Source organism: Strix aluco, chromosome 11, assembly GCF_031877795.1.
Source record: "Strix aluco isolate bStrAlu1 chromosome 11, bStrAlu1.hap1, whole genome shotgun sequence".
NCBI classification, from domain to species: domain Eukaryota; kingdom Metazoa; phylum Chordata; class Aves; order Strigiformes; family Strigidae; genus Strix; species Strix aluco.
Genome location: NC_133941.1, coordinates 11,639,199 through 11,650,241, shown reverse-complemented (window position 1 = coordinate 11,650,241; position 11,043 = coordinate 11,639,199). Strand labels below are relative to the sequence as shown.

Below are 11,043 nucleotides of genomic sequence, written 5' to 3'. Positions count from 1 at the left end.
GCCTCCTCATGGTCACGACACTTGGAGCAAACTGTCTCCATTTTGGGCAGCCAGAGAGAAAAGGGAGCATCTTCAGTACATCCCAGGCCATCTGCTCTCATGGCCACGTTGCCACTAGTGAGCTCTGCAAAGAGGACAGGCCATGCTCAGGGCTGCGTGTCATATTTTGCCACTATTACGCCAGCCCACACCACCAGTGAAACTATCTATCCCCAAACTGCTAGATCAGAGTTACGAGTTTTTTTCCCAGAGTGCACAGAAATATTTATTCTGAGTTTTTTTTCTTTAAATTCTGCTGCAATCCCAGTGTGTTTCTACTGCTGCAGCTTTTCCCTGCTGCCTCCGCCAGAGCAGCCACAGGAGTGCACCTCTCGCCCTCTTCTAGAGATGGCAATTTTAAATTTGCTTTTCAAAAATGGAACTGTGTTACCAGGCCAGTTTGGTTTCGAGCTTCACTGATTGCAAAGCGCAACATTGCTCCCAAGAAACGCAGAGCACAGTCATACGACTCCTGTGCTGCTGCCCCTGAAAATCAGAATTGAGACGTGGGTTTGGCAGATTTAGCAATTTCAGGCAGCACTCCCCAGCACCCTCAGAGATTCAGGAGGATAACGAGCGAAGCAGTGCAGTGCCTGCAGCGGGGTTTGCTCTGCAGCAGGGCCACTGATGCTCCGCTCACCAGCAGCAGGTGTGTGGAGCTGCCATTGCCTGCCCTGCTCCTGACCGGCTGCGATGGCCACGCTCAGAGAAACGGTCACATGCCAGGTGAACACCAGTTTGCTTTTTTTTGGGTTTTCCTTTTTTCACTCTGAGCTTCCCAAGCTGTAGAGGCTCCACTCCAACAGCACGAGCCCACATGAGCCTGGAAATACATAAATAGACGTTATCACCCCAAATTCACCCACGCAGATTTTCTTTTTTTGTCAGTTTTGGAAGCAGAATTAGACCAAAGATGTATAAATAGATTTTTTTTGTTATGTCTCCACAAAGTTTTGTCTTAAACTTACTCTTCTGTATCTTCACATCAGTGACAATCTCAGCAGGCGCTGCCTATTGCTATGGTGAAATTTGTCACTGGGTAGAACGAAACATGGAGGAAAAAAGCTCCTGGAAGACAGGTATCTTTACAAATGACAGAATATTTATTACCAATACCTTTAAAAAAAGATTACATCTGCTAGATCACTGATAAATATCATTTACACTGGGGAGAAAACTACAGAAGCTTCTTTTTTTTTTTTTTTGTTCAATTTTTCTTGGTTTTGTGGTTTTTTTGTTTTTATTTTTTTTTTTTTTTACATAGAAGTAACCATATCAAACTAAGAAAGGAACACAGCTTGAAATACTGACAATATTTCTCTGGTCAACACCCCTGACTTTTACACAAGTGGAATCCTGATTATGAGTTACTGAATAAATATATTTAGAAGGTCTAAAAGTTAACTGTATTATTTTGTAAGCAAAAAAGACAAGTTACAGGCAAATTCAAGCTATCAGGAAAAAAAATAAAAATAAACCACTGCAGCGCATTTAAACTTGAAAATTTTATAGAAAATTCCGTTGCCTTTTACTAGTGTTATCCCATCTGAGTGAACTTACAAAATTACCCCGTAGTAACAAACAGTCCTTCTCTTAAGAAGAATTATTTTGCTGTGGATATTGTCGTTTTCCAGTGTGACTCTTATTTTGCCTTCAGGCATCTATGAAGAGTTTCTAAAGAGACACAGACTTCCTAGCAGAGAACTACTGGGAGATCCCACCTCCCCGCGGGCAGCCTGCACCTCCGAGGGCGTGCCGAAGCACAGCACAGCTCCGCTGATCCTCTCGGCTCGGACCAGATTGCCGAAGTGTTTTCTATATAGTGGAGTTACGAAGGATGATGAGTTATGTTCCAATGCACGTGGAAAGCAAGCGCGTGTTCGGACAGCAAACCCAGGGCAGCTTGACGTCTCAGAGTCGCTGTATTCTAATTTTCTTGGAATAAAATCCCCAAAAGCGAGGTGGATTGAGCTGGGTTTGCACCCAAAGGCGAGAACCACGTCGTTTGTTCGCTTGCTCCTTTGGGTACCTGTCCCTTTTTGTCACTAGAGGCAGAGATCGCATCTTTGCAGTATCTTCATTCCTACCCAATTTAATGCTAATTATGATAAAGACAAAGCTATTTCAAGACAGTAAAAATGGACCCTTGCTGCATGATGCCAGAATATTAGCTACATGTCCTGTAGTCCACAAACAACCAAAATTCATGTATTTTTTCAGGATTATAGTGTTCTTACTGAGTATTTCGAGTTTGTCTTGCTTAGACCTCTGAATAAAATATAATATCTTGTGTGTTATAAGCACTTGATTTAACACAAAAATCATCGTAACTGCCATTTAAATACAGCTGCATTACGAACTGAATCTGGAACAGTTCTGCCTTGCGTAGCATTGTAAAACTGTACAGTAAAGTTGCAGCCAATTTACTAAGAACAACTTTGAACTCTCCATCATAAAGGAAAAGATTCCAAACAATATTTTCGTGATAATGTCGTCCATAGCATTTTATAGCAGAGGAAAAATTAATATCTACATCATATGTTAACTTTAAAAAATTCTATAAAACACTAAATATATAATAAAAAATATGCATATAAGGACATATGTAAACTGCTTTGGTAACATCATATTACAGATGTTTTCAGTGCATTGCAGAGTTTCCAAGGAAACTTCAGACAAAGCTATATTTGCTTTGAGGAAGTACTGTATAATGCCATTCCTAAAGAAGCATAAACATTTTTCCAGTAGTAAGATGTACTCAAACCACAATATTACTTAGTACTGGGTGTCTTCAAAACAACTAGCTAAATGTTGCTTATATTATAAACAAGAAGTCCTTTATGTAATTTTTGTCATAAACTGGACCGAGCTGTGAGCGATATCATTATTGTGCTGATGGCTGACAGTGTACAGGCGTTGGAGGTCGAAGAGCCGGATCCTCTTGCGTACGCATCTGAGCAAAGGAGAGAGGAGAGAAAATAAGCCAAGAGTGAAGAGAGCAGCCTTCATTATCCCAAACCTCTTCCTCCCAGATTTTAATTCTGTTTCCTCTGACGAAGAGCAGTGGTGGCAGGAAGGTCAGACCTCACGGGAAGGTGGGTCCCCACGTGTGGTCCCTCCTCCTGCTTCAGTAACCTCCTGTTTACTGGGTTTCACCTCTCTAACTGAATTTTTGGTTCAACTAGAATTCCTGCCGCTGTTGCACTGAGCCTACTTTCACAATTATATTACTTCATGGCCTGTTTACTTCTTACTTTTTTTTTTTTTTTTTTTAACATTTGTACTATATTCAAGCTGTTGCTTCTGGCACCAGCCTGGCATCATCCACGTCCTGGAGGAGCTGCATACCTGCTCCGTGGCCCACTGTGTTCCACCGAATCGGAACTGGTGTATGTTCCTGCTCTCCTTCACTCTCCTGGGTCTGCTGATTACACTCCTCCGCATGGTTTATACAGCCACAGTGTACAACCATGGTGGAGATAATTCTGATCTCACCCAGGGTTTTTTACGTTACTGTAATTTTAATGCCATATTCCTGCATTGCAGAGGCTCCTGATTTAATGCAGCTTATAAACTGTGGCATTATTAATGGAAGATGGGACATGAAGATTTTGCAAAAGCAACGTAGTGTAATAAAATACTCTCTTTTCTGCTTGTTCTTCTACACAACCTCATTTCCCTAAATAAATATTTATGCATCCAACACACAATGGAATACGGCCATACAGTAGCCTTATAAATTTAAAAGCTCTGAACACTGCATTTTGTATTTTGTTACAGTGAATTGCAGTGGAACAATATATTCAACATATATACGAGTATGGAAGTAAGAGAGTGGAAAGCGTCTAGAAATCTTAAATACAAATATAACTACTTATGATGGTGTTTCTTATGGTTTAATCTTGACTCAGGATAAAACCAGAAACATGGGCTGGAATGACTACTGGTCCTGGGTAAGTCTGGGTTTCAGCTCCCTGCCTGGGAGATGGCCAGACCTACAGCCTGCCCCTGCTCAGCTTCAAGGCTCTAGTTTGTCCCCGTTTGTAGACACGACCGGTGACTGGGGCAAAGCAGGTCTGTCCCCCCCAGGAGAGGGGCTGGGAGATGCTGGCTCCCCACGGCTTGGTGGCCGCAGGAGCAGGCATGGAACCCAGTTTCTTCTGTCCTTACTCGATATCTTTGGAATTCGGATTTGTTCGCTGCTGCTGCCGTCGCCCCCGTCGCTGAACGGCTTTATCTCTATGATGTAGTCCTCGTCGAATGGCAGGGAGAGCTCCACGGAGGTTTTATTTGTTTCTATTATGGATGTGCTGCTCTGCCTGTTCCACCTGTACAAAACCTGCAGCAAAGGGGAGAGAGAAGAGGAGGCAGAAACGGCAGAGACATCCATTGCCCTAAGGGCGGCCAGATTTGCTGCTGCTCTTTCCTTGCCTCTGATGCTCAGACACATGGTCTGGTCACAACGGGGCCATTCGGACCCCCACATGGGTTTTGGCTGGGGACCCACAGCAGCACAGTGGTGACAGTGCCCGGGTGGGGAGGTGACACTGGGAGGAGGGCAGAGATGATTCACAGCACCAAACACGGCCTCAGCACCTGGCAGAGCCCCTCAGCGAAATCTTTAGCTTGATCAAGCTAAAATAAATCCCGAGGCTTATGTCAAAACTTCTTATTATGTTTCTTCAGGAAACTGAGTTGGGATATTTGACGCAGTGCCATGACCAGCTTCCCAGAATAATTGGTTTTTTTGAATTACCTTCTAAGATCTGGGAATTCTACTGATTTAGATCATAAATTGTGACATAAAATACAAGATTTCCAGGAAAAAAAAGGCAATGTTTTTCTAGGCTTCAGAAAAGACATCTGACTGTGTTATCCTGACAATAATTTAAAAGAGGACTTTTTAGAAACCCACTAGATGGAGTTTGCTTTTTCACGGTGATGAGTCTCTCACCCCCTTTCAATTGACTTCTTAATTTGCATTTCAAACCTAAAATAGGTGGTGAAAAGTTGGTCCAAACTGCTGAGGTTCATCTGAGGTTTTGACTAAAAACCCCAAGGAATTACTTATTTTGGATAATCTGATACAGGGCACCAAAGGCACTGAAGAGTTAGTGCAGAAATTCAGGAGAGCTGGCCCAGGCTCACAAAGCTGATGCCGCCAGCATTCCAGATTGTGAACAAAATACAAAGCCTGTCCAGGCTCTTCATCATTTCAAGCTCTGGTGGGAAACGTTTGCACAACTCAACCCTCAAGGCAACGGCTGGCGATTGCACACTGATGTCTTCTTTGGGCCTAATTACACCCTTGTGTAAGGTGATAGACCTGAATTCTTCCCAAGATTTCTCTCTAGTTAAATTATACCGTATTAAAACTGCTACTAATGAGGATTCTCTTTCTTTTCCTTTTGGCTTTGCTTTCTCAAGAAAATGGGAGCTATTAAAAAAGCATCTTATTTATCGGCAATTAAGGAGTCAACTACAGCCTTTGGAAGGTTTCCACCAAAGGCAGGAGAGCAGTCCTGCAGGCGGGAGCTTCAGAGGGCACAAGCAGGTGAAGGTCTATGGCCTGAGGCCCGCACAGGTGCTTGCAGGGGTGAGTGTTGCTGGGGCAAGGGGCAAGCAGCCGGCAGAACATGCTCACTCTGCACAGATATGGCCTCTGTTTCTGCAGGAATGCTTCAGTTTCAACCTGGAAAACCATCCAAGTACCATGAAAAACACCTCATTTGGTCTTACTATAAACACCAACTTGACACTGGATTCATGGAAATGTTCCCTATAGCCCAATGCCAGAATCCAGTGACAGCAGGAGCTGAGGATCTGCTGCAGAACCCTGGGGTGGTGAGGGACATGGTGCGGGGGACTGTTGTCCAGCTGCCTGTGCTGACAAAATACTCACTTTGTAGCCTCTCACTTCTGACTCGTTGTCCAGCGCTTTCACTTGGTCCCAGTTCAGTATGATCTTCGAGTCAGATGAATTCCATATGATGTTCCCGGGGGGCTGACTTGGTGCTATACCAAAATATACACAGCACTGTATTACTAAGGAGCAGCATTTTCCAGTTGGATCCCTCCCAGTACCAATGAGGCTTCTACCACCATGTCTGAGCGTGCCCAGAGTCCTATTGCTCTAGAAAGCTAATGAGCTGTTTCACTGATCTGTGTCCTCAAGGTCACAGGAGGTGTGACACAACACAGTGCTCTAAATGCAAAAAGGATTCAGTCAGTTGCTCAACATGCCTGAGACCAGAAGAAAAAAGCCCGCTTGAACGATGAGATAAATATTTAATTTTCCTGCACAGCTGTGATTTCAGTTTTGCATGCTCTGCTTACTTAACACAGGGAAGAGCCTTACAAAAAAAAAAAAAAAGCTGCTAAGTCTTCTGCACAAAAACCCAGCAAAGAAAAGTCTCACAGCTCCTTTAGACTCAAGAAAGCTTGAAGGAGAGGGAAGCACTGGCAGAAACCCTCCCAGGCAAGAGCCCCCTGTCCTCACAAACACTCACGTGGCTTTTTCGTTGTGACGTTGACCGCGGCACTGGAGGGGCCGGTCCCAGCCGTGTTGTATGCCCTGACTGCCAAGTGATAAAGCGCATTGCCTCTCAGGTTGCTGACCTTTGTAGACGTTTGATTGCCAACCGTTCGAATCCTTTTTGCGTTTTCTTCCTTTTCGTCATGTCTCCAACATCTGACCTGAGAAGCAGAGCAGGCATGTGTCTACCTCGAGCTACGGGCTGGCAGCACCCCGTTGTTTCCAGTGCTAACTCTGGCACTTCTGCCCAAAGTGCAAGTGCCACAGGAACAGATCCTGCACCCTGTTACAATCCCTTTTTGTTCCTTGCTAGAAACCAGTCTGGCTGCAGTGCCCCACCCCCAGGCCCTCAGATGCTGCCTGGCCATGGAAGCACCTTCATACAGGTTTCCCCCAGCTCTCCATTTTCATCCAGATCACACAGAGAAAGATGTGCAATTGTTTACCATGTGAGAGAAATCTCTGCATACTGAAGAGACAAAAGGAAGCAAATTTGCTGCAGGAATCCACCCGCCTCGTGGCAGGCAGGAGCAGCACCACAATGCCGGCCCAGGATGGATCTCCACGTCTCCTCAAGGCTTAGTATTGAAAGGATGCTGCATCGCGTTTCCATACCTCATATCCCTGTATTCTTCCTTTGTGCTGGTTCTCCCAAGGGGGAGCCCAAGAAACTTCAACATCTGAGGCAGAAAGACTTCTGGCCAAAACAGTGGTCGGGGCTCTTGCTGGCTCTGGGTAGAGGAGTTAAAAATAAAATTAAGTGTTTTCAATTTTATGTTCAATTAGTCCCAGACTTCAAGGGATTTATTTTCTTCATTGCATGAGAAAAGAAGCATGCAACCAAAACAAACTTCCACATTTCAAAACGATGGCCTGTCAGCCTGTGCCAGACGGCACCGCTCCTCTACCTAAGAAATAATAAGATGTCATTACTAAACTCAACCCAGGATACCATGTACTGTAATTAGGACAAGAGGGAACATTTTCTAATCAGTGGACATTAATTCATACTAAATCTCAGTGGAATTCTTTCCAGATTACATATTACTTTTTCATTAATATCAAAAGATTTCATTACGATTAATGTTATTTTAATGACTATCAAAAGAATTAATCACGGCTCGCCATTTATTATAAATCAGAGCAAGGATTAGGTATCAAAGGATATGTCAAGGTGGATACTAAACCCTTTCAGACCCGGTCAACCCCCCTGTGCCAGCAGTGGGGAGGAGGGAGAGGCGGTGGGGTGGGCTCCTGGCTCTACCTTCTTCTGCTGAGTAGACGACTGTCACGGGGCTGAACGACCCTTCCCCCTTGTTGTTGTACACCCCCACTTTAACTTCGTAGGGGGAGAAGGGCGGCAAGGTCTCGTTGCGGAAGACATATCTGGCGGCATCTGGGGAGGCCACGACGGTCTGCATCCAGCTGACGGTGCCGTAGGGGCGGAAGGCCACCACATATCCGAAGCCACCTCCATTCTGCAGCTCCTCAGGCACTGTCTGTGGGTGGGCAGACCGTGGGAGAAACAGCACTTTCAGCAGTGGCATGTGTTTATCTCCCTGCCCACATGCTGGCTGTTGCCTCTTGGTCCTTCTAAAGCTAAGTAGAGCATTAGAGATGGGAGGTGGCTGGAGTCCTACTTTGCATCTCACCTGCATTTATCCCATCCCGTCTGTGCTAGAGCCTTGCTGCTTTGCGAGCTCCCTGTATTCGGGGGGAAAAAACAGCCCCTCCAGAAGACACTTTGTCTAAGACTTAATTCACCTTCACAGGTGCCCACCTCCCTTCACTGACTAGATGGAGCCTTCAACAACAATGTGAGTAATTTTAGGCACTGCAGCGACTGAGTCTGAGGGTTGTTGGGGTGAACCCAGGACACAGTTCCTGCTTTCCCAATACACGTGCAGCTGCTCTCACGTCTTTGGAATGGCACATGAAGCCCTGAAGAACATCCTAGGAATGTCCCAGCCTGCGTGGGGCTGGTGGTCCCTTGCTGGCCCGTTGCTTCGCAGTGACCCAGACCAGGTCAGCCAACTGTCCACATCCCATACAATGTGACTTGTTAAGAGACCACAATGGCAGGGAGAAACTTGTCACAAACGTGATGGAGCAGGGCAGGTAAGTGCCAGGTAACAGCTAGAAGAAACAACCTGCCACCTCCAGGTCACTTCTGGACACACTGACACTTTGTCCTCTCAGGCTTGTAGCCCCCTAAAAGCTGCATCAAAACCCAAAGCTTCAATGTATTAAAATAATCTGTAATTATGGGCCACTCTCCCACAGATGACCATGGTGCTTAAGCACATGCAGGGGTTACTTTTGGTGACTGCTTCTTACTCTGTATTGTAAGGCTCAAAAAATACACCAGACCATAAAGAAAAGGCCCCTGGACATTTAAGAGTAAACTGACTGTTCTATCAAAATACAAATTACATTTTGTGAAAATTACAACTCAAATCAATGGCTGATGTTCTGGCCATGTGTGTTTTTGAAACATATTGCAGTATCTTCAGGAGACACAGCGCAGCTAATTAGTCCAATGGAGGAGAGAATTTAGCACATTGTGCTGTGTGGTAAGGACAAAAACCCATTTATAGTTTTTTAATAACCTTAAAAATATCTCTGGCGATTCATTCTGCCAGCTTGGTCAGAAATAGTGCTAAGTGGAAGTGTTAGCATGTCTAGTGAAGTTCATTATTAGGAAAAATATGCCAGCTGCATCGCATCATAACATGAAAATATGAGCAGACAAATGACTAAAGTTCTAACCCTGACTGCCTTAAGGAATATTAAACATTCTTCATCTCTGTATCTCCTCTTGCTGGCTTTCATTAGCAGCAACAAAAGCCAGCATGCAACGTGTTGTGCTAACTCTTAACTATTTGCTGCCATATATCCCAGTGCAGGGATGAGGGATGAAGCTTGGGAGCCAGCCACAACAATTCTCAACCAGGTCAGGACATGCCAAGCCTGGCCTCACAAACTGTTTTATCCCTCGGGTAGTTTCTGCCCATCCACGTTCTGCCGTATGCGTACCAACGTGCTGAGGGTCGGGGGAGCTGTGTGCATGTCAAAGCAGCAATGGGCAGCCTGTGGCCCCCACATGGCACTTCTTGACTGGCCTCCTTGCACAGGGGCCTGGGGTGGGGAAGGGGATTAGCTCAATTTTAATAGCTGCGCTATTTTTATCACACAACCTGGCTTTTTATCGTAAACTGTTTGAAATCTACAAAAGCTTCACTGGGGTCTGGGGTGAAAGGGTGCATTTCGATCAGGACCATATTAATTTTTCTCTCCACTTACCTCCCAGGTAATGACTAGCTCAGACTTGCTCCCTCCACCTCCACTGACATTAGCTGGGGTCACTTCAGGAACTGCAAAAAAAGATGCAGAAGATGGACATGGCAACTTTGAAACCAGAAAAGAGCATTGAAATGGAACAGACCTATGCAGCAATGGGACTCTGCTGGCCTTCCCATGCTGGGTACCAGGAATGCTATTAGGAAATGACTAATTTGCTATGGCAAACAGCATATTAAAATATGTCAATAATAGTATATTAAAAGTATGTCAATTAACTTGTGTATTCAGTAACTAATTGTTTAGTTTAAACATTCATCTTCCATAAAAAAGGGCTTTTATTTATTTTCCTATTTCATATTCTGTTCCAATACAAGCTGAAACAGAACAGAGGAGCCACCTACCAGGGGTTTCCCATGACCAAGGCACATATCCCTGCAGCCACCACACTGAGCCCACGCCTTACCATGACCCCTTTCTGCCAGATCAAAAGACAGGGACAGCATCAAGGAGCATTAAAGCTCTCAAGGTTGGTGGCTTGCGCTGAAATCCCTGAACACAGGCACTGCTGAAGATCACGGCCAAGCTCTGCCTGCAGCTGCCTGAAGATGCAGTGTGGTTCCAGGAGGCAGTGGCGTATTTGGGAGAGGGTCGCAGAAGACAGACCTTCAGTAAGCCCTGAAGGACCACAGGGACAAGGTCCAAGGTACTGCAAGAACCGCAGAAGCCCCCAGCATCAAGGGACTGCTGACACTCCAGCTGTGAAGCTCAAACTCCTGCTCTTGAGGTGCTGTAGTCTGCGCTCCAGAGTTTCCACCACATCGATCATGGGAAACCAGAGGGACTGCTCTCAGAGTTCATCTCTCTCATCAGTGGATACTGGGCACTATTTTCCAAAAAACCTGTCCAAACACTTTTTTTTGGAAAATCATTGCTTTCTGCAGTGAAAGGGCATGAAATCTTCCTATACTCCAGGAGTCATGAGGGAGCAAAGAGCCCATCAGTAGCTCCACAACTTCTCCTGCGTGTTCAGTGCACACAAGTAACATGCTATGAGGGAGGAGAGCAACGGGTGCAAAAAATGGTCCTCAGCTTCCTCCAGCACAACACATCCATTAGCACTAATGAGCATTTATTCAACAAGATTTAACTTAGTCGCCCACCACTAC

At 45.2% G+C, this 11,043-nt stretch overlaps 1 protein-coding gene across 5 annotated transcripts in view; it reads right to left on the bottom strand.

The window, feature by feature from the left end:
• Nucleotides 1–1,119: 1,119 nt before the first annotated feature.
• The window catches only part of LOC141928213 (contactin-4), a 343,764-nt gene continuing 333,840 nt past the window's right edge, over nucleotides 1,120–11,043 (bottom strand). For all 5 annotated transcript variants that reach the window (XM_074836062.1, XM_074836060.1, XM_074836064.1 and 2 more), the window contains 7 exons: nucleotides 9,878–9,948; nucleotides 7,839–8,073; nucleotides 7,190–7,305; nucleotides 6,549–6,735; nucleotides 5,942–6,054; nucleotides 4,210–4,378; nucleotides 1,120–2,992 (listed from right to left, as the gene is read on the bottom strand). In XM_074836062.1, coding sequence (XP_074692163.1) covers nucleotides 2,892–2,992; nucleotides 4,210–4,378; nucleotides 5,942–6,054; nucleotides 6,549–6,735; nucleotides 7,190–7,305; nucleotides 7,839–8,073; nucleotides 9,878–9,948 — 992 coding nt within the window. In that variant the 3' untranslated portion in view covers nucleotides 1,120–2,891. The remainder of the gene's footprint in view (nucleotides 2,993–4,209; nucleotides 4,379–5,941; nucleotides 6,055–6,548; nucleotides 6,736–7,189; nucleotides 7,306–7,838; nucleotides 8,074–9,877; nucleotides 9,949–11,043) is intronic.